Source organism: Temnothorax longispinosus, chromosome 5, assembly GCF_030848805.1.
Source record: "Temnothorax longispinosus isolate EJ_2023e chromosome 5, Tlon_JGU_v1, whole genome shotgun sequence".
In the NCBI taxonomy this organism is placed as follows: Eukaryota; Metazoa; Arthropoda; class Insecta; order Hymenoptera; family Formicidae; genus Temnothorax; species Temnothorax longispinosus.
The window spans coordinates 2,869,730-2,896,872 of NC_092362.1; the positions used below are offsets into that span (position 1 = coordinate 2,869,730).

The window sequence follows — 27,143 nt, forward strand, 5'->3', positions numbered from 1 at the left end:
GATTAGACGCACCATACAGGGAGCTCCGAGCTTATTCCTGAAAATAGTTTATCTACAATTAGTATTCCTAAATTCTCAGAATGTACATGAGTCTCAACTTTTTCACCGTGTCTCCAACTGATCGCTCAACTTTTCTCGCGCAAGTAGCTCCTTTCTCTTCAGATCGCCTTTTTGATTTATCTAATAAATTTGCACACCAGGCTCACCTATTTCCAGTAAGTTTCAATTATGGAAATATCATCGTCATTCGTCAGACATCTCCCAAGACTTATTTCCATCTTTCCGCACTCGGATCGTCGGGACCGGGGACCGGTCGCCAGGTTGCCGTCGCGAATGGGAATGGGAAATGGGAACGGTGCTGCCATCGGGGATACGGTTCCCGCAGCCGCTTGCCGCGGCGCCGCGCCGTGTCCGCGGCACTCGCGATAATAAAGGGAGCGCGCACCTCCTCGGTGGTCCTCCCTCCTCCCTTACCGACCGCCATATTGTTTGTGCGATACTGCTCAACTGCTCTCCGTGCGCACGTCGTGCTCTCTCACCGTCCTCGCCAGCGCGTGTCGCCCGCGTAAACGGACGCTCTTTCCCGCGTACGGTGTCACGGAAAATCGGCAAACATTTCGCGCAAGGGCAGCATGAAGAAGATCAAGGACTACTCGGACGAGGACGATTACGAGGTGGACGATCCGGACTATCCGGAGGTCGAGGGCGCCTCCGAGGAGGAATGGACTCCGGAGGCCGGGACCGAGGTAAATCTGACTACGCCGCTCAATCGCTCGATTCTCTTTTTCCCGTCCCCTTCGTCGCGCCCACGTCCGCCGAACGCCTGTCGTCGAATTCTCCTTTTGCGACGTTCGCGTCGTTCGCGCGATAAACGACGCCTGTCCTGTTCGGAAAGAGTAAGAGAGCGAGCGTGAGAGGGAGAGAGGGAAGAGAGAGACGAGAGCGCGGCCGATTCACGCCGCCGACGGTCGGCGGACATTTCGCCGCGACGAGGAAATTCCTCGCGGAATCGCGCCTCTCGTGACCTCCCTGGCTTTCGCCTCCTCCTCCTCTCCCCGGCGAATCGAACTAAAATTGGAGCAGAGGGAAAAAAAACAGGGCACCTCGGGTCACGCCGACCGACCGTGTCGGAGCGAGGCGTCGGCGGCGGGCATCGTCTGCTCCCCCCTCGCCGCGGGGAAGGAGCCCCGCTCCCGAGAGATAGGGTCCCCGGTGCGCCGCGCGGCTTCCCGCACGACGGCCCGGTCGCGCTGTCCTGACGTATCTTTCGAGATAGAGTCGGGTTTCGTTTTCGGTCCAGTACGATTTCCCCTCGCCCCGTGGCGGCCATCGTCGCCGGCCGGTTGGTCCGTGGTCGGTCGGCCGGTCGGCCGCCCGGTGGCGCCCCGCCGGTCCGGACGAATCGCCGGAAGCGACGTCGCACGCAACCGCGCGACTCCCCTCGTCCCTTTTGACGAAAACAATAGGGTTAACGGTTGGGCATGAATGCGCTTTTTCACCCTTTCAGAGACTCCCGGGTTCCAGACTGAAGTTTAGAACCAAAAACTTTTTTAATTTTCATTTTGTGAACATCCTTTTTTGCATAACTCCAATGGGTCGTACAAGTACCTACAGAAATAATACTAATAATGCGTATAGAAACGTAAAAAAATTTCCCACTGTTCTAGATTGACCTATATTAATACCTTGAAAGGGTAAAGTCCAGGTATTAAGGCTTCTACTCCGATTAATCGGCAATTGATTCAAGAATTGCTAGAAAGCGAAGTTTCTAAAAATAACAATTCTACATTTCTCTATAAATAGAATTTTAGAATATAATACGTATAATTCCCCAATCTAATATTTTTTTCATGTTAAACGAGAAAAAGTTAATAATTCTGTCCAATGGTAAAATTATTGCTTGATAAATTAATTAATCAGAAATATCTAGGAAATATCAAACGGCTGTCTTTTGATTGTTAGATGTATGAATCCCGTATCATGTTGATAAACTGAGGGACGTTGATGGATTCCACGAAGGCCTGTATCTCAAACTTAGATTATGTATCGTCTCGCGAAGAGATCTAATGAAGTCTGTAATTTGATAGTACGATTACGGAGAGTGATTAAAAGTATGCGGCAAGAAAGCGATAGACTATCTAATTCTGATATGTTGCTTGTGATTTTTTTCTACAGGCTGGCAGTAAAATAAGGCCACAGAGAGGAGCGGCGAAAAAACGGCAGCATTCTGAGGAGGAGGACGAGGAAGAAGAAGAGGATTTCGAGGAGGACGAAGAGGAAGAGGACGACGAGTCTGACTCTGACGCAGGGAAAAAGTCAAAGAGGAAAAGGCGTTCTAAGAAGGACGACGAGGAAAAGGAGGACGATGAAGATGATGATTCCGATGACAACAGTTTCAATGAATCGGGAGAGACCCCAAAAGAATACACGGTGAGCCGTCGAACCCAGTGATCGTCATCCAATCGGTTGTAATACTTTAAAACATGATCGATGTTTCAACATTGATGTTTCTTGCAGTCTGGCTCGTTTGTTATTGCAAAAGCTGACCTTGAATCTAATAAGAATAAGGAAGATAACTTGTCTAGCAAGGGTAAGTCCGATGTGGAATCGAGCACTTACCCAACCTTGTGGAGGATAGATGGAAAGGCGTTGCTTCAGAAATTTCTACCTTTCGAGGAAGATGGGAAAGTACTGTACAGAAGCACAACGACAGTAAGTGCAGCGTTTTTTTTTTTTCCGGAATTACAAATAACGTGTTCTAACATTCGCCGAACTGACCTGTAATTCAAGTTAGTCGATATCGGATAATTGTGTTTAGGTAGTTGGAATGTAGGTAATTCATAGAAATCATTTCATTTCAGTATTCTGGATGGCAACAAAGTAACAAAGACAATTACTTAGCAGTCCAGGTGTCCTTTAAAGTGCAAAGTAGACAAGAGACAATTGTTGAACTTCATTTTGATCCATCGCAACCACAAGAAGTAAAGTATGTAGTCGCATCGCGATCTATAAATGTTGCAATATATAATGTGACGTTGATATTAACGTATTTCTCTCTTTATTAATTTCAGGGATGATAAAGAAGACTAAATTAGATCGAGTTTGCCCTTACTTGTTTATATACGTCTTAAGAAAACGTACGTTTTAAGGAAAGAAAAGGAAGAAACATCCACATCTACATGTACACCACTCACAAAACATATTTACAGTTTACACACACACACGGATGATGTTTGTGACATGGTACTCTGTAGCAGGTTCATACTTAAAATATAAGATTGGATGGACCATGGCTCTGAGTTTATTACTGGGGGTAGCTTTATAGCTATAATTGATATCTCTGACAGAATATACATGTGAGCTTCAATTAAGAGAGCTACTCGCAAGCATGCGTCGTATCTACGGAGTTTAGTAAATGCAACACCCGATGATTTACGAATGTTTTATGTCCTCGACAGAACAAAAAATTCAATGTTACCTAGCATAAAGGATGCATGTTGATGTTCGATTTTTTTTTTTTTTTAACAATGTCACTGTTAGTCTGTTCGTAATTTCAACTCTATTTTACAGACGCAGCATTGGTCTTGTGACCTATGTGGCCATTTTAAGCGCGCTCTTAGTCAGAAACAAATGATCACTCTCGCGTTACAGCAAAAAGAGAATTTCATATTTGATATAAATCCATGTACAAAAAATTAAATGACATTGAAAATGGATTATGCAAACAAATATAAAAATGTGAATTACATTATTTAATAAATATGACTATAATATGTATCTTCTTTCGATCAGTTCTAGGACTAGGAAAAAATGCTAGTTAATATCTAAACTTAAAAAATAAAGGGAAACTGTAGGAAACATTTCTCACGGTTCCCATAACTGCTACGGGCGACGCTAGGCCAGTTCTTGTGTGTCGCTTAATCATAAGATGTAACGAAAACTAGCAAACACTTCCAGTACGCGACAACCTGCATTCATATGTTTTATCGAACTTGTAAAGGGGATCAGTTGTATGTACAAAGTTAACTTATATTATTATTGACGATCGTATTTTGTCCTTGTTATTAAAAATAGTTCGATCTCACGGTATATTTACAAAATTGCGGTATATTTACTTCGCATGTCGATCTGTAAGAACCAACATAGTTTCGCGATTATTTATGACAAGTAAGAACACATTTGAAATATATACTTGGATAGTTTGTAGTATATACAGTTTGTTTCTACGAAGTGTTGTAAACGGTACATTTAGCGGTGTGTTTAGCTCATAAATTTGATAGATGCGAATTACGGTTAATACATAAAAAAAAATACGAAATTCAATTGTGGTAAATATTTATTGAGTTCTCCCACAATTGTACATTGTACCTTAATCCTACGATGCTTCTATTCTGTTTGTATAATTACTTTCTGCGCACTTTACATAAGTAATATATATCTTAATAGGATCTTTCATCATTTGAGATATTGTGTAAGGAATCAGAAAATATATATCATAGATAGACTGATTTATCATGTAAAATGTGGATGTTTATTGCGGAAAATTTGTTACGTAAATGTTAACACTGTTCGAAAGTTTTTGATTTGTATTGAATCACTTTTTTTCATAATCTTGTATTTCTACGCTAATTATGATTTTATATACCATGACAAAATAAAATGCATTTTACTTTATAAGCGATGTTATGACTTAAGAAAAATTGAATCCACATTTAGTGATATCAAATAAAACTTCCAATTTCCAATTGATGTTAGCATATTAAGCATTAAGTAAAAAATGGACAGACTTATATATACATTTCGTAACAATACATATATTAATTTAATGTATTTAATATCTTTTCTCCTCCTTCCCCACACACACAAATGAATATTTTTGTAGATGATAGCGTTTCGTTATTAATATCAAATAATTCTCATCTGGTTACTTTCAACGGAACGAGCATATCGCATTATTTGTTTTAAATCAGATCATCCCTTCATTTTATTTGGTTCATTAAATCGCAGATTTCTTTTAAGTATATTAACTACTGATCCCGTTGTTAGATTAAAGCTGAATAAATGTACATTGTCTATATCTATAATGTGATATGTGGAAATATACCATTATTCAAGAAGTACTCCGATATGTGTGGCAGCATAAATTCTCAGTAATTTGATACCCAAAACTACTGTTTTACTTTTCAATTTTTTGGGAACACGTTACCTTGATTGTAACATGAGGAATAGTCAGAGGATTAAGAATTAATAGTTAAACATTTTATCACCGTACAGACAGAAGTTGTAGAAGTTGTACAGTTGTAGAAGACTAGATCTCAAGTTTACAGAAAGAAAGTTTTTTTTTCTGTATAAAGTACGGAATGACCAGCATTTCAAAATTACTGTAAATATAATTATTAAAGAGAGCGACGAAAGTATCAAACTTTCATTATCGTCCTGATTGTGCTTTCTCAACTTGTGAGCACTACGTGCTTAATCTACCTTTTGTGCATATATATATGTATAAAAATATTAAATAACTTATACAGAAAAGTTCTATATCAAACGTGAACAAGACATATGATAGTATTATTTTTCAACTACGAGCTAGAGATATTCAATCAACAAATTTAATTACAATATAACAAAGGTTAATTCAATATTTCAAACTTAACAAGTATATTAAGAGGTAATGGTAGCGGGACACTGTATGCGTGATTTACATAACAATGTAACGATTGGAGATAGAGATAAAAGAAGAGAAAAATTGAATAGTGCAAGACCAAGTCAATTGTCCCGAGTGACTAATTAAATAAAATTCACGAAAATGTAAATTTTGTGTAGCCAAATATCATAAAAGTTCAACAAGACGACATCAAATTCAGTAAAATGATCTCACATATTCTAAAGTACCAGTTACCTCGAATATCGATTATAAAAGTACCTTTTCTCAATCCCAAAATACCGTCCATATATTTAAATCGATTATAAATTTACTTCATAATCAAAACTTATATTTACCTTAATCACATACGCCAATATTAATAAAATATTGTAATGATAAATCTGTTGCACTTCTTTTTTGGTCGTGTGCCAATGCCTAATATTAAATAAAATCAAAATGTAATAAGATTTTTTATGTTTATAACTCGCGTTAAGTAAGTGTAAAAATATGCACGAGTCATAAATAGAAATAAAAATATATAAAAAAATTATACTAAAATTTTCATGAATTTATGTTAATATTCAGCATGCAGAAATAATCAAGTGTATCATATTCTTGTTTCTTTTTATAGTTTTGGATAAAAATAGATGCTAAAAGATCGTTCTTAAAAATGTACATTGTCGAAATATCTTTTGTTAATGTTTTACAAAACATATGAGGTTCGAAAATATTTGATTTCTAAATAGAGAGAAATAGATCAGGTCTCTCAAAATGTTAAGTAGAAAGTCAAAAATTCTACAAGGTATTAATTCTCTCTAATACACATATTCACGTATATCACAAGATGACAGTTTTACTATTACCAAAATTGGCAATTGTTTTAATAATCCATCTAAAATCCCGGTTCCATCCTGACCGATAACACGCTGCTAAGCATATCGCGAATCTCTGCCACCTCCCTCCTACTTCTCGCCAGCATATCCTCTAATCTCTTATTTTCCTGCTTGATCTTTTCGATCCTTTTCCGATATTTCCGTTTGTTAACGTAACAACAACAATCCGGACAGTTTTTGCCATGCTTACAATCTTTACATACTTTACCTTTGTAACAACAAGCTTGATTATCTTCCGTACAAGAATGATCGCTCGACGCCGAGTCTTCCTGTGCACTTTCAGAGCATTCTAATCTATCGATAGATTCGCTAACGTTTGATGGCGCAGGCATGTTGTTAGGTTTACTAAACGAAGATTCCGTGTCTATTTTTAATTCCAGATCGCTTTTATCTTCGGTTGACTCGAATGATTTCGGTATATTTAATAGTGTACTATCACTCGACACTTCCTTATCTACGTTAGGTTCTATTATTACTATACTCGGAATGCTAGATCTAATAGGACTTAGATCGCAATAATGCATTGCGGTTGTATCACATACTCTAGACTGTCTTTTGAAACTTCTTCTCTTTTGCATTAACGTGTGTTCCTTGGTTTGACGTTCAGCAATGCGCATTGCGCCATCGCTGAATCGTCTCCCATAAAACGTTTTGTTTTTTAAGGGTTTAATGTCACACGAACCATCGCTAGCCCTTCGAGTATCAGAAAATTCATGTCTTCTGGAAGTTGTATCTGATGAATCATATTCTTGTTCCCTATCGTCTAGATTTGCGCCACTTTGAGCAATAGTTAAGCTATTCTGACTCCCCTGATCATCTTTTGATAATTGGTCAGTTTCAGGAAAATCGACGGTATCGTCAAACGACAATTGTTTCGCTAGCTTCTTGTCGTACTTTGAAAAATATTGGTGTTCGAACGTTATACTTCCTTCTGGAGACGATTGCTTTAATTCTATGGATTCGCTGGTATCCAGTGAGCTATTGTGATCGTTTACTGTATCGCACGTAAGATTTGTATCACTGGTAGGTATTTCGATCAAATTTCCATCGTATCCGAAAGCAAATGATTTCTGCCCTGCAAGAGGGGAAAGAGCGTTTCATCCATTTTATAGAGAAATAAAATTAATTGAATGTCAATTAATTTTACTGAAATTATTTGCACCAGATTTCTCATTTACCTATGATCATACGCTTGTTGCGCATATCGGGACTTTTGGAACGTGGCTGTTCCAGGAACTGTCTGTTATTAGGAGACAGCACAGAGAGTTTTCCATTCTGATCCATTTGCAATGAACTGTGCTGGTCGCAATTATACAAGCTCGTCGTATCCGCTTCGTGACTTTCATGCTCCCGCAAACGTTCCATAATCTTTTGCACAATTTCCGATGGGGCTACATATGGCGATCCTTTCAAAAATAAAAAAAAAAATATTACTATATTCATTATGGTCTATTGCTATAATAGCAATTGTCATAAAACTACATATGATGCATAAAATACATAAAGTGAAAATAACAGAATACATATATACCCCGGAAACGATTGTATAACATACGTGCACAAATTCTACCTATTAGTGGTATATAACTGGATATTTTTAAAAGAGATTATTGCACACAATTTAGAAAACTAAATGCTATTTTATCATATAAGTTAATGTATGTATCAGTATCATAGAAGAGAATGTATTTCGGCTCTATCGCTAAAAATTCGTACTTTAAATTCGTACTCTTAATGCATTAGTACACATTGTTGCATCACTCTTGCATCACTCTTGCATATTTCATTATTATTCATGCAAATTATTTTAAAACTCAGATAACACGTAACTAATCGCACGTCTACAACCAGTACAATCTATTTTTGTGCGTATAAAATTATCGAGCGTTTAGAAATTTTAGAAGCATAAGTTTTCGCAACATAATACAAAAGGAATGATAAATTTCTACATAAAAATAGCACATCGTATGTAAATTGACTATACGCATAAATTCAAAACCAACATAAGCAAAAGAAGCTGTAAATGTTTACTAAAATAAAACATAATATAAACAAAACCACAGCTATGCGTTTCTAGACAAATTCAATTAAACTGTCTTTAAAGATAACAAAACAGATCCTGACCACAGATTCTCACGCGAGACTTACAAAATTACTTGATCCGAAGTTTCTGCGCTGTCGGACACGTGTAGGCACGCATAACGCGTTATTGCTTCCTACAAAATTATCATGCTATATGGCAAAATGTTTACGGATATATTCTGTACCCAGAAATATAGATTTAATAATCATCAACTTTTATATAAAAATCCTGTCATTAATTTATTTGTGATAATATAAGTATGTTCTTATTGTTTTTAACACTTTGATTCTGAGATTGACGAATTCCAAAATTATCCGTAAGTTTGTTTCCATAAAAAGAAGTTGAATCTCTTGTTGAATGGTATAATCGTTATCATAATTATTACTACTGAAAAATCCATTTTACCCATTAGGCCTCTATATCCTAAAGATACTGAATCAAAAGATTCGGTGGTCTCCTGTTGTTGCTTAAGAAAATCATCTATGGCGATGCCTGGTAACGTCGACGGCTGTAGGAACCTTCTAGGAATGCGAGAAATTGTACCGTTCTCCTGCGGACTGGCCGAGGAACCGCCGAAGCCGAGATCGAGCAGAATCGCAGCCGGATCCGCCCTTCGCAGTTCCAATAAACTCTCGACGCTGCTGCAGTGACTGCTGTCCGACTGAAAACTCGCGTCTCGCGCCAGTCTCTGATGAGGAAGCGAACTGAAAAATTCAAACGGATATTCAAACGTCGATTTAACGTCGATTGTTGTAACTGACTTGTTGATTATAAATATTTCTCGGTACCATGGTAATATCGGTGTATTCATTGCTGAAGAATTAGGAACATTAATAGGCGCCGATACGGTCATGCTTGGAGACTTTAAATCTTTAGAAAATGGAATGTCCTTAGGCTCGGTTGGTGTTGACGGTTTATGCTCATGGCTCCGGCTATCTTCTTGGCATTCGCTCGCAACGACGATGTCCGACCTCGCGGACGACGGTATGGAGTCAATCCATTGTTGAACAGGTCCGCTGGCACGCCGCCTCATTTCCCAAATTCCACGCAACCAATCTGTCACTTTCAGAATAGTTTCCTTGCCCACATTCTCTGATAAAACATACAAGACGTTCGTAAAACGATTCGGCACGTCAGCCACATGTCAATTAATAAAATCACATGCACATAATGCTAAACCAAACTGATATTCTTGAGCACCAACGAGTTTGTCTATGAAATAAAGAGGTCAAAATGCAAATGATCAGATTTCTGTTGCGCGAGGTAATATTGAAGTATAAACTATTGCCGGAGACATATGGGATATTTATCTTTCTCCTATCGTTTTTACAATATAATTACAAAATATCTCAACACTTGAAACATTAAGAAAATTATAAACTTACAAAAGTAATTCGGACTTGTAAGATATTTCACATAACAATATTGCTTCTACTTGTATAAAAAAATATATAATCTCTTCTTTCTCTCCTTTATTTTACTCTAAAATTGTATTGTACATTATCTTTGTAATCATAATATTGATATGACAATTAAAATATACACTACTGAGAGCAATATAACATATGTAAATTCTATTTTCTTTCGTAGACCTTCTCCGATATTTTGCCACGATAAAATTGCGCGTGCAGAGTGCGAGAGTCTAAAAAGAGAGACATTCAATGTGGACTGCGCCTAGCAATTTTAATGTAAACATTATAATGATAATGCCGATAACGAAAGCGTGTGTTTCTGCACATGCACATAGCTCGAGAGTGACGTCACACGTGCGAGAAACTCTGTTCCCTACGACAAAAAAAACTTGAAGGATAGTCCAATCCTATATACGTCTCATCGAAAATGGGGCGCATGATCCGGTCGAGTAAATACCTGGGTCCATATCCTGAGCAGCACAAGGACAGAATATCGAATAATCGTAAAAGAGAGAGAAAGACAGAGAAGAGGAGGAAGAGAGAAAGAGCTGCGTGAGAGCACGTGCTGTGCAGTACGCAACGTAGTTAAATAAGCTCGATCGCGTTTGCACGCGGTTGCGAAACCGCAGGGCGCGGAGGCCCCGCGCGGTCAGGCGGAATGTCCTTACGTACCTGCAATCAGGCGGATGAGCCGCGCGGCATTGACGGCGATGTCCCTGCGGTGCAATCAAGATTTATCAGAGCGACTCGAGGCGCATGTTGCGCGCCCGACGAGAGCGATTCGCTTGCGGCGCGGAGCGATTGAGACTGCTCGACCCGCGAGCGCGCGTCCACTTGTTAGCGTCCGTGACACTCCGCACGCCCGCCACGTCATGTGCGTGCCCGGAGACCAACAGTGGCGGATAAATTAGACGTGGGTCAGGTCCCCCGACGAAAGGAAATTCCACACGAGACTTCTATAGAAAAAAGTTTCCTCCTCAATTCGTCGAAAGAGAAAAGAGTTGATGACGCAAATTCAATGAGATGCAATGATCGATACGCGAACCTCCCAGAAGCCCAAACCGGTTTGTTCGAGTAAAATGCAAAAAATTGTCAAAGGTGCTGAAATTAAATTTACAAAAAATGGACTCGATCTCGGTTTGGCTTCTGAAAAGCTCGAGCGTCTGTGCATTCAGAAGCGAAAAGGTCTGGACTTGAATTAATTTCCCTGCGATCACAAGCAGATCCAAGTGCCTTTTAAATCGCGAGGTAACCATATCGCCGGTCGCTCTCCAATTCACTCGCAGACTCCTTGGATATGCGGGAGCAGAGAGCGTTTGCCAGCTTGCCACTCGAGATCCGTCGACGAACTTTCCGCCGCTGATACCAGATGACATTCGAATGCAGAATGCGGAGCCTCGAATTGACGTGATGCATTTTACCTTCCACGTACGTTCTGCAAAACGAGACGAATGAACGTTGGAATAATTGTAGACATTGGCAATAATCGAAATGTAACAGTTTAGACGTCATTAGGCACCGTTAAGCGTCACGGGTCTTCACGTGCGACCGAAATAAAGTCCTTCCGAGTCGAGCGCATCGCATTTCGGTCCAGATTTGCCATCAAGAGCAATCGAGTCTCTCGCTGGCTCTCGCGAGACGAGAACTCGGACTTCCCTTCTTCCAAATGTCTCAGCCAAGTTTTCCTTGGGCTTCGCAATCTACAGAGGATCAGGTTTGTTGACACGCGGAGTCTCCGGAGACGCGTTTCACCCGGAAGCGAATCCAGCTTGGCGGCAGGCAGGCACGCATACGCATCAGATGTTGCAGACGCCGCCGCCGCCGCCGCGCGCGCTGACCCTCACAGCTGATGCGCGGTGACGTCACTGAAACAAAGCCATGCGCGCTCGGGCGGGCGCGCGGAGAGCGCGAGCGAGAGCGAGTTGTTCCGCGACAGGCGCAGCGGACGCGCGCCATACATTCGGCGTCCGCGGACACGGCGAGGTGCCGTCCTGCGCCGTCTCGGTGTGTTTGCGAGTGTCGCGCTCGAGCCCGTCGCCGCTCGTCATTGTCGTCGTCGTCGTCGTCGCCGCTCACCCGCCTGGTCCAGGATGCCGTTCATATCCAAGGACTGGCGTAGCCCGGGCGAGGAGTGGGTGAAGACGGTCGAGGGCTGGGAAAAGAAGAAGATCCTCGAATGCGCCAACAACAAAACCCTCTCGCTTCTCCTACGGTACGTCATTGTCCCCGTCGCGCGCTTCTCTTCTCCTCCGCTCGTCCACTGGCCCGTCTCTCTCCCGCTTCCGCCTACGCTCCTCTCTCCGCGTCAGCTCACCTCCGCGTTTCTTTGTCCGTTTCGCGACTCCGCTCCGCGCGGCGCACACAGCTGTTAACTACGTTTACATCGATCCGACTGACAGCTCCGTTTGTTTACATGCGAGCGCGAGGCGTCCTCTCGCGCGTGCGGCTACTCGCCCGACTCCATTTGTTTTCGCGAGTACGCGAGATACATTTCTGATACGACGACGACGACGAGTCCGCAATGGTCCCCCGAGAAATCGAATTCATCCTCGTTGCGGCTGCCGCGCGTTTCTATTTCTCCGTTTAACGTTCTAACCGTTTCTACGTTCCGCAGCCCGCTTTACAATTTACATGACGAAACCCCTCTGTAACAGTTATAGTATAATTAATCACACGAACGTCTAAATCAAACAAGATAAGAACGTGGAACGTAGGAACGTTACTCGATTGCTATACTCGGTTTTCACCTTTGTCGGCGATATTTTTTACAGGGTTTACAGCTACTCGTCAGCTCGTACAATTCACGATTATCACGAGGCTGACGAGCAGAGTGTCCTTGCGCGAGTCGATTGCTGATCCTGCGGCGCGCGACCCGCGGGTGATACCATGTTATCCGCGACTGGCTCACGCGATACAGATGATTTTCACGTTCGCGTGCAGAGTAATGCATAATATTATTCAAATTGACCTGCAATACGTGATATGCGACGCGAAGTTACAGTTCGTTCCTTTTAGCTGCACAGCTCTTCCGTCTCCTATATAGAAACGACAAGGACGTGCTGCGGCTCTCTACTCCAAAAAACGCGAATCTAGTCGAATTTTTCATCCACCTCGAATCAACCGACTCGATAACTGAAATGTCAATAAAAGTGAAATGTAATAAATAAGTGGTAAAAGGATACCCCTGAATAAAACCGCTGTTCTTTCGGGATAATGCGAGAAATGCGGGGAAAACGTGGAGCGCGGACAGTAAAGAGGAACAGGCCTGTCGTATATCGTCCAGTCATTTTTCATCGCGTTATCTCCTCGTTCTCCAGGTCGAGGTGATTGAGGCTCGAATTGATCGCCGCGATGCTCCGCGCTGCGGCCCGCGCTGGGTGATGCCATTTCTAGCATTTCTCTCTCTTCGACGTGGAAGCAACTTTTCGTCTCTCTGCAACGCGTTACAATAAATGTATTACCAGAATTGAATTTAAAAAAAACGAGATTCCCAGGGGTCAAATTTTTTCAACCTCGAATCAAAATTCCGTTTAATTCAAAGTCGAACCCAATAAGTAATCTCGCGTTAGCGAGACATTTTCAATTTGCGACAGAAAATAAATGTGGAAACCTGTTTCTCTGTGTAATATAGCGCGAATTGGAAATAAAAGTCATTTTGCAGTCACCTCGGCGTGATATTTCGCGCAAAAATCACGCTCACTCGGTGTCGAAACCGATTCACGTGCATCGAGATTTTTGTCGGCGCGATCAACCTGAACGCTTTACGCCGCGATTGTCCGAAAATCGCACGAACGGTATCGAGCCTGTTATCGTGTAAAAGAGAATCGGATTTTTCTTCCATACACCCGGCAGCGTTACATTATCTCGCGAAAGAGTTCACACCCACGGGGTTTCCTAACATTCAGTTTCCTAAGAATTAATTAGGCGTTAATAAGAGTATTGGCGTGTTACTGAGTCTGTATTGTTTTTCTCCCGGGAAAGAACGTCGATTCCCACTTAAGGGCATTCGCGACAATAATAGAAGCCGTTTATTATTTGAACTAAACTGTGTCATATTCTTCTAACACCTTTATTTCTAAAGAAAAAGTACATGGTTTTTAAAATATAATAAATTAAAATATAAGAAAAGATAGATAGTGGATCTCTACAAAATGGATAGTGGATTATATAAATTTTAAATCAGTTCTCTTTCAGAATTAAATCATTGCAAGTAGACTGGAGAATATGTGTAAATATAGAAACTATATCTCTCTCCCTCGAGCAAGAGAAAGACGTTGATTTATGAGTGCTTGATTAATGAATAAAAACTAATTAACGTGTTTCTATTTTATCTCTTTGATTTTCTAAAAATGTACAGTCTATAATGATGCCACTTTTAAAAATACATCCCTCCCAAGCAGAAAAGATATTGACCATGCATCTATAAAAACTTTTTGCTAGAAATTAAGTTAACCTACTCTCCAGTTCTATTTATGCGATCGTTTAAAAATGCACTACATCTCTTTTTTTTTAAACATATTGCGAATTGATTGCGAATAGGTACAATTTGTTTCAAAGTTAATATAACGAACATATTCATTAATTCGAAATTTAGAACTGATCTCTGTACGTGTGTTAATTCAATCCGAATCCTGCGGTCTCAGGATTCGGATTAAATTAATAGCTTGCAATTATCTCGAGATCTGTCGGAAGACATATCGGCGGTTGTTCGGGCGTCCTTCGGGACGACCGCCGGTCGTGCATCGCGATTTCTTCGACCGGATATTGAGCCTATTGTGCTCGTTGCACCAGTTGTGTTTGCGGCCGTGACAGACTTAGATAATTAGAATCGCCGGCGCATCGAGCTCGCGCTCGCGAGCGCGCTCGCTGTCAAAGAATCGCACCACGACTCTTTGTTTCCGCTCGCGCACACGCATCTGGAAGCAGCTGTAGCCGCGTAAACATTCTCCTTCCCGCGACTTATATTACGCCTCGTAAATACCGCGTCTGGCGAGCGAGAGCCAGCACGTGCGATCTTATTGAGAGTGGATACGTGATCGATCATTCTTGCCACTTGCGCGTTTTAATTCCGCTTGCAAATTCGACTTGCGAAATCGAGAGAATGACGCGAATTACAATTGATTCGTTCGCGAGAACAACGACCGGACGAGACGGCTGCGCATTTTACAATGCGGCACAAATTCAGGCTACAATATTTTGAATTTAAAATTATACATTCCACGGTTAACGCATTATTAAATAACGCATTATTAAATAACTTTCCAAAGCCGAAGCCTGACTGATTTCTAGATTACGCTTGGCCAAAAGCTTTCTCTTCTGGAAGGCGCTCGACGTTCTTTCTCAGGAGAAATACAATACAGACTTATTGTCAGTAGCGTCGATATCCGTAAATCGTCAATTTTATGTCGGATTTATGGCAATGCGCAGTAGGCCGATTGATTCGCAATGCGAACGTGATAATTGCTTCTTATTATTACGCTTCCGTGGCGGCTGAAAGTTCTACAAGGCAGCAAAGCGCTGCGTAATGCTGCTTCTACGTATTATCTTTAGACAATAGTCTCTGCTAAAACCGACCTCACTTCTTCTTCATCTGAAATCTGATAATTAATTTTCTATAAGTTCAATCGATACGACATTTGACGCTTAATACTTAATTGCAACGTAACTCTATACCTAACTCCAAATAATGATAATTACTACATAACGCGAAGTGCGAGAAGTTTGTTAATTTGTCGAGAATCCGCTACAGATTTGCAATTACGTATCCTCTAGAAATAACTTCGCGACGTAAACATTCATTTTGAATAATAAATGGGACAAGTAACGTTCATTTGCCGGAAATGATAAAACGTTACATATTCATTAATTACATTCATATATCGTTAAAATTGCGATATCTAATTGCTTCAGATATCTTAATTACAATTTAAAAGACAGTAAAACTATGTATCTAATTGCATTTCGTATATATAAGCTTATCATAAACGTCATCTGTCTATTTATAGTTATTATCACGTGTCGTACATACTTATCTTTATTTATTAATTATTCGTTGAATAAATACGGCGCGCAAAACAGATGCACGAAACTCTTTCGTTCGCGATGCGGATATGTATCTCGCGTTTAAGTATTTCCATTAGATCGCCGCCGGGCACTGACGAACATTTGGCATTTCTCGTGTTGTTTGAAATATTTATTTTTCAAGCCGTGCAATCCTGCGTTGTGTCCTTTGCGATTCTAATTAATAGCACGTGCGTGCGTGCGTGCATGCATGCGAGTGGGCATCCGGATTTTTTTGCGAGCATAAGAGTCTTGAGCGTATATACATATGTACATCACTCAACAGGCAATCTGCAACCCTTTCATTAGTGCATTGCGTTATATCGTAAATATTCTTGCCATGAGCCATGTTAATTTATACACACTGAATATTCCTGTTATTAACGATGTATTAACGATCATTTATTTTTAGAATAAATATAATATCGTCGAGTTGACAGCGCAGTATAGTTCCGGAATATTATACACAACGACCCAGTTACAAATTTTCTTTATAATTAGTATGGTTTTCACATAATGATTATTTCATAGATTACGTGAGCGAAGAGAAATATTTCGAAATGCAAGTTACATAATAGAAAGCACCATTACAGTCTCGTTACAAAACATATTCAAGAATTCACGTATAGTACTCTGAATTTAATTTGACGTGCGTTATAATAGATTGAAATATTTCCTTACATTTGTTTCCGGATATATTCTCGAGACGTTTGAATTTTTCAAAGGAATGACCGTCGATATATGTAATGTGAAACTAACTTGTGGTTGCACAGGAGTTTCGACAGAGCGCTCGACTTCGTTGCGCTTTCTCGCACTCGCACTCGAAAAAAAAACCGTCTTGCCGGTTCTTTCCTTTCACGCTGAGTGAAGACGACCTACGGAATTAAAATTAAAAGTTAACAAAGAGCTTACTGGAAGCTAAGGTTGGAAATATCGCTAGTAGATTAAAATTCAAGACATTCATGTTATGTCTATGATAATATTTGTGATATAAATTGATCGTTTGGACATTATTGTTGAAAAAAATGCGGCATCCAAGTTTGTCGAATAATCTTGCAATGCAATGTAAGTCTATGAACTTTAATACGCAAACAAAATTGACCATATTGAAAGTTTAAACAATTTCTTTTAAGGAAGTAAACAGAATTAAAAGCACGAATCGTGCTCCTCAACATTGACAGATCCGCGAATCTCTTTGGATCCGGCGGAGGAACCGTTTCGCGTTCTCGCAAATGAGATTAGGCATCTTTGAGCGGGCTAGGTCGAATTCTCAAAATGGGAAAATACTGGCGCGTGTCTTGCCGGTGCGGAAGTGGGTCGTGACCCAGCTACTATAACGTGACCTGCGCCAATTCGCAATTCTCTCCACAGCATACGTACGCAGCCTTGATAAATTCGGTTAGACGGCGCGGCCCCGTCGTATGTGGATCCGCGTCGGATAGCTGTGGTCCACGATATTTTGCTTTCGCGCAGTAACGCCGGAAACTCGGAAAATGGGATACGAAGAGAGCGTGTCTAGCATTTCTTTTTGTTTTTGTAATGCTTAATAAAAGACCTTTCTTCAATCCCTTTTATCCCTCTATTATCCCTCTATTTATCAACTCTATTTATCCCTTCGTTTCTCGTAAGAGTGCGCGACGTATTCGGAAGAATTTCTTCAAATGAAGAAATAATATCGTCTTCTCTTTCTGAAAGAAAGCCATAAGGAATGTCTTGTTAAATTTAAAAGCATAAAGGCATTTATAAAAAATATCTCTGCGCTGGGGATCGGAGTCGGCCTGGTTGCCGTGGATTAATGGGGCACCTTTTCTGCGGATATTATCACGTCGCGCGCACATAATGATCCCGATACAGTTAGACGAAATGACTGGAAAGTACACGGACTGTTTGCGTGCGGAAGGATCTAAAGGCCTGTTTTCTCCATTTCCCTCGTCGAGGTAACGTACACGGCCGATGCGCCCGCCCGCGCCATTATTTCAACGATTCAACCGTATAGCCGTCCTACGCGCGTTTTCCCAACCTGGACGAGATTAGACGTGGTGCGCGCACCACAGAAGGGGGTCGGTGAACTCGGTGGAAGTAAAAGTTTCGTACCGGCCCCCGATCTCTATATCCGCGAATTAATTATTCGCGCGTTGCGAGGTATACAGCTGCTCCGCACTGTATTTCTTTCCGTGCGGGATTATCTCGTGTAAAAAATCACCGCCTATCCGTCTTCATCGTCCAACATACATATACCAGGCTGGCCTGACCTGCGAACGTTTGTCACGAACGTTGTTTGAATTAAAATACTAAGTACGTGATAAAAACATTAAGTAAAACTTATTAAAACGAAATATTAGAGCACTAAAAAGATATACGTTTGAAAGAAATAAAGATATAGCAGATATAACAAAAATGTATGTATATATTTACATGTGTATTCTCAAGGGAAAAATAGATAAAATCACTAATAAGGATGTGCATACACTTTAACTTGTGTTTTACTTCAGCATTCCGACTTCTTACGCTTCTTTTGTGATTTCCTCTATTCTTGGCCGATCGTACATGTACACGTCTCCTGTGTACACACTGTGAATCTCTCGTTTCACGAGGAGCTCAATAATCCTCGAAAACAGTCTTGTTATTTCCCAAAATAACAGGGATTTGTCAGGCAGTCAACAACGGAGCTATACTCAATCGAAATTCGAACATAGTCTTGCGAATCTCGTTAGCTATCTTGTTGCCGAATTTCGTCGTCGAAATTACGGCGTTCTCTGCATTGCTGTGAGCCTATTTTTCAACATCGGAAATTCCACAAAACAATTGCCTCCGCTTTTTTAGAAATTTTCATTGGGATGTATCCAACCCTCGGCCGTTTTGTATCGTAAAAGCGAACGGCGCAATGATACTTCGAGTGCGGAGGATGCATTTGTGTTTTACATCAGTCTCCGTATACTGCAGGGAACTAAAATAACCGGTGTCCTTCTGCGGCTCGGAACTAGAAAGAGAAATAAGGGAATGAAGAGACCGCAGAACTTTCTAAGCCATATTTATCTTCTATCAACGTATTGTAGTTATAACTTTGGAACTATGTCACTCGCTAATAATTTCTACGCGATAAATATTATCGAGATAACATTTAGCGGAGTAAAAACCTGTTTATTATTATTCACGAAACCATGAAATTTTTGAGATTACAAATTAAATACTTTCAAAACGCAAAGGCTTTCGTTCTTAATTATTTATTATTCATAAACTGCTGCTCTAATCGCTCAATCGACGTTTGCTCCAATTTGTCTATTATTAAAATAAAAACGAGCAATCTCTCTTGACACCGTAAATAATATGACGTCAAACCGTATATTCCGATATATGATGTCTGTCCTTCTATCCTCAAGCCATAGAACATTGACGTGACATTGATCGTTCCAGTTGCAAGTTATCGATATTGTGCCGCCAGGGAATTTTCCGCATTTACGGTTCTTTATTCGTCGCACGCGTGCATACGCGTGTCTACAGTTGATCTCTCATAATAAACGCTACAAGTAGTTACGTAACCCCGTGGACTAATAACACAAGATATCCTCCTCTCCTCTCCCTATCTCTCCGTCTCTCCCCCCGGCATCGTGTATTAATGTAAAGTCCCCTATGGGCAATTCAATGACCTTAAACGCCTCGCCGAACCCTGATTTGAAAGGACAAGGACACGCATCGCCGATCGATGTGTTAAAATCGAAAATGCTCTCCCGCATCCAGTCTCGCTCATGCGGAAAAATCAGAACTACGTCCCGCACACGAGGTTGTTGCAATGTGCGAATGTATATGCACGAGTTAACATACAAGGTCGTCGTTGCGTCCCTATAATAGAACGTTCGTCGCCGTCACTTGCGTAGACAGAATCATAAGCGCGACGAGAGTAGTGCGACGAAATGTACCTATATAGACGTTTGAAAAAAAAAAAGAATTATCTTAAATATTTTAAGACAGTTAAATCACAGACTTATAAGAAAGTTTATCGTTACATCGTTTCAGAGATGTAACGATAAACTTCTAAGATTTAGTAATAATATTTGCTAGAAGTTCCTAGCGCAAAGGATCGAGGCATGAATTTGCGATTGTATTTCTTTAGGATTCGCAGAATGTTTTCTCTTTAACGAAAATTGTCTAGAGAACTCTGCTACAAATGACAGAGTATCCTATGAAGAAATCTAATATCTCACGATTCTATATTCAAATTGGATATGTAACGTTTGCCAGATTCTTAAATCTCTGCAATTGCAGATCGAGAATGTCCAAGCCTTAAAAGGAATCGAGTTTCTATGCAGGTATTTTTATTAGCTGAAAGCATGAATATAATCGCGGAGAAGAAATCGGAACGCATTATATGTAGCAGCGCAGTTCGATTGCTATCTTCGTATCGCGGTCTTCGTATTTTAAACGGGCTTATAAAGGACTAGATTTAATGAATATCGATCGCGGATGCTTTGAAACGTCTAAATTAACAAGGACGACCGCGTTTTGCGTCCTGACAGTGCTTCGTGCGAATTAGTCCTCGACATTTTAAAGATGAGAATAAGTCTTACGCATGCCGGCGCTCGTATTCGAACTCCTTTCTCGTAAGCAGAACGCGATGTAATCTGGCGACAGTTAAATTAACTGATGTCGCGTCTATTAAGAGGCTATAGAGTCATTCTGCGGTAACGCGCGATGTCTAATGCGATTTGCTGCAATTCCGATGCATTTTTCCGCTTCCTCGGACTTCTCATGCGCCGCGACTGAAATAAGAACGTTATTGTAGTCGAATGAAAGTGGCCGTTAATATGTCTACTTACGAGGTGTGTCCACGTTAATTATGATCGGCGTGTTATAAAGCAATTACGGTCTCCATTGACGACGAGTGAAGGTACCACTCTCGAGACGGTTTGGTTGTGGCCTGTTTTACTGATTATACCGTAGACACGAACGCCCACGCGTGTTTTCCTTCTTTTTCGTCGAATACCAAAGTCGAATACATACGACGATAATATTAATAACTCACAGTCACTTTTAGTAATAGACTATATTCACTTTTCTGAGCTGCGCTGTGGATACAAATTAAAAGTTCATTGTTTTCTATTATTGATACAAAACAAATATCAGTTGTTAGATCCAGTTATTAGTTGTTTAGATAAATAGCCGGAAAATAAAGATTTACTTGTCAAGGTAATTTAATCGATATTATTAAGAATTGACAATTATTATCTCGAAATAATTTAAACTATTAATTATTGCTAATATTATTATTAGATAATTTTTATAAAAATAGTTTAATGTAATAGTCTTACATACACTGTATGTGCCTCTGCCATTGTGAAACAAAATACTATGAGAAAGGCTGTAAGAAAATAAGGGGTATAAGCCCTGCGAAGCTATTTCCTGAATATTATTAACCACGATAGTCTTTCCATAGTCGAACCGAAGCTAACTCCGTTGAGACGTAGCAGCGAGTCCGCTGAAACCGGTCGCGGTGTATTGTGCCATAATTGGGATCCGTACATTAGTGCCTCCAGCATCGCACGAAGTATCTTCCTCGCACTTCTATCGGCACAAGATAAATCATGGGTTTATAAGATAAATTATTCGGCAGATAAACAAGATAAATCAAATTTTACCCCCAAAAATGTTCATTATATTTCGAAAAAAAGACAAAGTGCAACGATGTAAATAGTAAAATATTGAGCGCGTTTGTTTCTAGTTTTAATAAATTTTTTTAATCCCGATGAATTTTATGATGTATCACGTCTAAAGAGCACTACCTTTTCTTACAGCGGCGAGAAAGATGCCGGCGATAAGAAGGAGAAAGACAAGAAGAAAGGTGAGTAGTGTAAAACGCATATTGAAACTTGAAGACTTATCGATTCTAGCTGACATGGCCTTCATTAGCTATAATTATAAATCCAAGTTTATCGTAAACTTTTCTTCTTCTTTATGTCGTTCCGTTGCAATATTAATGACTTGAGAGTCGGCTGTCTATCGGAGACCTTCAAATAATATATCAAGATCAAGTAATTTTTCTGTATCTCTTTGTCGAGCAATAAAAGCAGCATTTTTAGCGAAACCAATGCCCGTGAAGATCTTTTGAGGATCTCTCTCGATGAGTGTTTTTCTTAAATTTCCAGAAAACGCCGTCCAACCACATTGTCACATCACGCTGAAGTGTACACGCGAGGTGAGTGACTCTTTCCGGCCCGGTCTTAATTTAGACACAACTTTGTGCAAGAGGAAAGAGACTCGGATTTGCCCGATAGAGACAGGTTGAGTTGCCGGCGAGTAAGAAAAAAAAAAGAGCAAAAGATACCAGTAACAAACTGTCGACGGCTCTTGTATCTCCTATACTTAGACGTCGTAGCGAGGCGGGATCATTATCCGTTCCTAAATTTACAGATCGCCGGCTTCAATGGTCTGAGTGACGCCCTGAAGAGGCTGGATTTTCTGTCCGCGGTACACGACTGCCGTCGATTCAATTACATAGTCCGTCTCCTGGATCTCCTCGTCAGTCATAGGATGGGCGGTCTTAGCGGATGCGCTCAGAGGGTGCTCTTCAATATGCTCGAGGAAGTTGCTCTGGAAGGTAAAAGGAGTTTACCAGCTTGTAAGAGTCCTTAGATAAACCCCATCGCGAAATTTGCCGAGCGATTTCGCGATATTTCCCTATGCTCGTTAACATCTCTTCAGGAAAAGAGTTTCCTGAAGAAAGGTGGACGGTTGTTATTCGTGTGCTGAACTGACCATTGTTTAGTGTCACTGTCGCAACAACAGACGGGAAGGCTGCGGCGTCTGATAGAGAGAGTTCGAGCTTTCAGTGCTGGTTGCTGCTGGGGCGGAAGACCCTTGGGCTCCATCATCCTGTGGGAAAAACACAAAGCGGCTCTAGAGAGAATCTTGCAAATTGCCTCGTCCATCACTATCACCCAGGTAACGTACTTGACAAATTAAATCGGTACGCAGCGATTTCACCTGTTACAAAAAAATATTCATGATGAAGTTGATCGATAACGAGACGAGTCATTGTAGCCGGATGAGGAGCAGAAGCCCCAGTGGTCGGATCTGCCGCCTGAGTGCCGTCGAGAGGTCCTCCTACGCTTGAGCGATCCTCGAGACATCGAAGCCTCGTCCGAGGCGTGCGAACACCTTGCCGTTCTGGCGCAGGAACAGCGAATCTGGCGCGAACTCGCCCAGTATCATTTCACGCCGCAGCAAATTGCTACCACCAGACAAAATAATCCTGGGAAAGACTGGAAAACTATATTCACTATCGCTCGGAGGTACGGCTGGTTCTCTCTTTTATGTGAGATCAGATTGTCCTGCATTCGACATTTTCCGTTCGTCAATACTGTATATATTTTCGTCTGTCCAGATCGTTTGGATTACGAGAGGAGTACGCCGAAATGATACAGTTATGCCGCAATTGCCGTTGCCTGTTCTGGCGGTCGCTGGGCCATCCGTGCATCGCGGATCAAGATCCGGCGTTTCAGGAGAAACTGGCGGACGTCGACCAGGCGTCCCTCCACGTGCCGATCCCTCCGCAGACCTTCTTGAAATTTTTCTCGCTGTGAAAGCTTTCGCGACGCGACTATATTGAAAGAGCGCGTAAGAATGCGTGGTGTGGGTGTGTGTGAAAAGCGGAAGCGGCGATGTAACTGCTGTTGTGAACGACTGTCGCTCGACGGAACGAATGCTGTACATGTGAGAGAAAATAATAGAATAACGTTTAATAATGTTGCGCTGCATTTAGAGAGACTCTAAAACGTTATCTTCTGAAAAGTATATTAAACTCGAAATATATTCTTTCTTCTCTGTCTCTCAATATACCGTGTGAATCTGAAATTTAGATATCGGTATTAGGAATACGTCCTTTGAGAAATTCGACGCCAACTTTACCCGGAGGCCTACTTATCTAACGAACGAGCTTGAACGTTTAAGAGGCTCAAAAGCCGCCCAGGAAAAACACAAAGACACGTGTGCCTGCCACCCGATGCGCGGATCAATATCTTCTGAAGTTCCCAACTTTAATTGCTCCATAATCAACAACTCGCTCAGATCTTGTCGAGGAAAAGTCGACTTCGAACTTTCTCTAGTCGAACAATATTCCCTACTGGTTTCCATTTCGTCAGGCACATCCTGTATCTTGATCGAGCGCGATTGGTATTTTCTCGTCGACGGAATCTCCCCCGTGTAATACGAGATTCCTGATCTGGTTTCCTTTGCTTCGAGATTCCTGTGGCGTGGATACGTTTCTATAAGAACGATATAAGGGAGGATATTTCCATTATCCTTCGAATTACGGTTGTAGAGAGTAGATACTAGTCGTGTAATGTTGTTTGCGATGAGAAAAAAAGTCGTCGCGCGATTTACGCCGGCATGCTTTCGGTATTTCAAAGTTGACAAATGACTGCGTGCGATTTTTGCGGTAGCACCCCTCGAGGTACGTCTTCGCTGATAATATAGTATCAGCCTTCGCAGGTCCTTTATCAATTTATTTAGACGTTTGTTGTGCTGACAAGAAATCTCGAAGCAGATTTGGCATTCTGCAACGAGCCACTTCGTTCGTTACCTGGAACGAACTCGATCTTAATTAATAAAAGAAAAAGGGAAAGCGCTCTAAACATCAAATTATTTTTTCTATATGATATCGATGAAGACAATCGAGTGTATTCTCGAGGAATTCGCAGGAATCCTCATCTTCCGTCATTACAGAATTATTTCGTTGTATAAGAGCATTTTAAAAATGCAATGTACTCATCGGTGCAACAGAGCAATGTTGTTTCTTGGATGAACATATTTTTGGTGCTCTTCGCGGCTCTATCGCATTTTCGTATTTGCATTTATTGACATGTGAATTCTTGTGTTATTCTTATTTTCTCCAATGGCGAAACATCCCCATTGCGTCAAAGGACATAAATATATATTGCGCGTCGACTTTAAATTCATAATATATATAGGCTGCTGTCTTTTTGTGCAATATTTTGTGCAATATTTTTCCATCTTCTCTCTCTTCTTTCCTTTCTATCTTGCGGCGACGTAACGAGTCGTAGCGTAATTCTCGGTCAATCTATCTAAGGGGGGTTCCAAGGGGCTTCTCTGACGCATATGGTAACGACGTTGCTATCGTAAGTTTCCGAAGGACAGCTTCAACGGTCTTCCGAGCGTTGTGATGAACATCTAGCTAACTTACAAAGTACAAAACGTGAACTATCATTATTGTCGGTCGAGAGCGGACGGGGACCTCGGTGTCCCGGTCGTCGCCTATACAGGGTGTCGCAGTTAAAGCAATACACAGAGAGATAGCGTGCGTTTGAACTTTCGGTGTTCTGTATGTTCGTTTGCGAGATAGGTCCTATACTTGCATTACTTACCGTGCGACGCGTTATACTATTCAGGCTATAAGCCGTCGACGGATTTCTAAGAGAAGACCTAAGTTACGATACATAACGTGTATTAATAAGTAAAAAAAAAATGAAAAATTGCATCGCTGTATACCTAATCGGAGATTGAAAAAAAATCATACTGCCAAAGCCAAGGATGCTATTGCATTTAACAGACGAGAGACGACAACGCGACGTTTTTTGTGCATACCTTTTCCGCGCAGCGACGAGACGAGTTTTTTTGATATTCGCCGTTTTATTCGTAGCCGAAAAGCTTGCAAATCGCTGCATGACTCAAAACTGTAGGTATACTGACCTAGTCACTGGAAGAGAATAAGGCGATCAAAATCGCGGTCGAGTCGTGACTTGAAAAAAAAAAAAAACGTGACGACCGAGCTCGAGTGGAAAAAAATCCGAGAATCCTGGCAGCTCACTGTGTACATTAAAGAATCCAACGAACTTGGTCTCTGCATGGTGTGTGTACATATAAATATATATGACTATATCGAAGCGGATCTTGCGATCGGGATTATTTTACTTACGTAAGCAGGTGTGTAGAACAGTGTTGTGCAAAATGCTTCAAAATAAACTTTATTTAAATATATATAAATGCTGAAGTCGCTGGTCGATTAATGTAACCGTTGTCCCCGCAATCATTTTTTAACTTCAGTATTTGCAACTTCAACTTCAATCGACAGAGTTCTCTCCTCGAGATTATCTTCGATCGGACTCCACCGTGTTCAGAAAAAAAGAAGCCATCTGAAAATTCAATTTAATGCACATCCTTGCCTTAAAAAGACAAAAGTCGTTTTATTTTCCGAGATATACTTTAGACAGGCATTTAAAATGAATTACCCTGTAATCTGGTTTATTTTCTATATATTAAAAAAGAAGTTAGTAATTCGATATGTTAATAAAATAGTACAGGTATTATTTAATAAATCAACTGGCAGAATTAAAACAAACTTTTAATTGTATTATTCCAAATCTTTTCTGTCCATTTGTTAAACAACAAGAAATTAACTTTATCTACATTCGCAGAATAACATAAGTATATTTGTTGATAAATTAATCAGTAATTAATTCAATTGGCAGAATTTTATTGAAAGCAAAATTATTCCTATTCTTTTTTTTCATGATAAATCCCATATGTATATATAAATTAACAGAATAGTGCAGGCATTGCTTGACAAATTTATCATCGATTAAATTAATCAGAGTTTGATTGAAATTATCCTAAAATGATGAATCATCTTCGTCTCTTTTTCGGAATGATTTCTCTTCTCGCTGCTGTCATTAAATATTTATTTCAAGATTTCATTCACCGATTAAAGCGAATTTCCATACTCTCACGAATACGGAATAATGATACGTAAAATCGTCGCTGCACACAATTCAATTGAACAAGTTCGCGAAGCCGCGCGCGGAGCATGCGCCCGTTAAAGTCTGTATATAGAGAAAATAGTTACCGATTATTATCAGTTATCACGCGAATGTTGTTGTTGAGCTGGTTGGGCAACAAACATGTGGCACCATCTAACTATATGTCTTTTACAACTTTTTCGTGAAATGCCGGGTCTCACTGCAAGTAGTGCCGCGAGCAATCACTGTTCCGTCACTGCCTGTCTCATTTACTTATCGTATTTCGTATCGTCACTTCAACAC

General features: G+C 40.7%; 3 protein-coding genes and 1 long non-coding RNA gene across 7 annotated transcripts; 2 read left to right on the forward strand and 2 right to left on the reverse strand.

The window, feature by feature from the left end:
- The first annotated feature begins 475 nt into the window (after positions 1-475).
- LOC139813507 (uncharacterized) lies at positions 476-4,830 on the forward strand. The gene is made up of 5 exons (XM_071779018.1): positions 476-746; positions 2,176-2,430; positions 2,518-2,712; positions 2,862-2,986; positions 3,072-4,830. The coding sequence occupies exons 1-5, from the start codon at positions 633-635 to the stop codon at positions 3,088-3,090; spliced, it is 708 nt and encodes a 235-aa protein (XP_071635119.1). The 5' UTR covers positions 476-632; the 3' UTR covers positions 3,091-4,830.
- On the reverse strand, positions 4,319-11,729 carry Olf186-m (Ki-ras-induced actin-interacting protein-IP3R-interacting domain olf186-M). Of its 4 annotated transcripts, none has more exons than XM_071779013.1 (8): positions 11,552-11,729; positions 10,705-11,467; positions 10,490-10,502; positions 9,409-9,712; positions 9,026-9,324; positions 7,716-7,943; positions 6,746-7,612; positions 4,319-6,079 (listed from the first exon to the last, which is right to left on the reverse strand). In XM_071779013.1, the coding sequence occupies exons 3-8, from the start codon at positions 10,497-10,499 to the stop codon at positions 6,021-6,023; spliced, it is 1,767 nt and encodes a 588-aa protein (XP_071635114.1). In that variant the 5' UTR covers positions 10,500-10,502; positions 10,705-11,467; positions 11,552-11,729; the 3' UTR covers positions 4,319-6,020. The 4 variants fall into 4 exon arrangements, with proteins under 4 accessions (XP_071635114.1, XP_071635112.1, XP_071635111.1 ...); XM_071779011.1 differs by having other exon boundaries at positions 4,319-7,612; positions 10,705-10,988; positions 11,266-11,467; positions 11,552-11,722; XM_071779010.1 differs by having other exon boundaries at positions 4,319-7,612; positions 10,705-10,988; positions 11,226-11,467; positions 11,552-11,722.
- Positions 11,730-11,960: 231 nt separating this feature from the next.
- Positions 11,961-26,095, forward strand: LOC139813506 (F-box only protein 32). The gene is made up of 7 exons (XM_071779017.1): positions 11,961-12,244; positions 21,882-21,928; positions 22,233-22,282; positions 22,498-22,684; positions 22,853-23,028; positions 23,128-23,378; positions 23,471-26,095. Exons 1-7 carry the CDS (start codon positions 12,123-12,125, stop codon positions 23,667-23,669), a joined length of 1,032 nt encoding a protein of 343 aa, XP_071635118.1. The 5' UTR covers positions 11,961-12,122; the 3' UTR covers positions 23,670-26,095.
- LOC139813509 (uncharacterized) lies at positions 15,905-21,875 on the reverse strand. Its single transcript, XR_011732165.1, has 3 exons — positions 20,658-21,875; positions 17,473-19,072; positions 15,905-16,967 (listed from the first exon to the last, which is right to left on the reverse strand). It is a non-coding gene; the product is annotated as an uncharacterized lncRNA (long non-coding RNA).
- Positions 26,096-27,143: the final 1,048 nt, after the last annotated feature.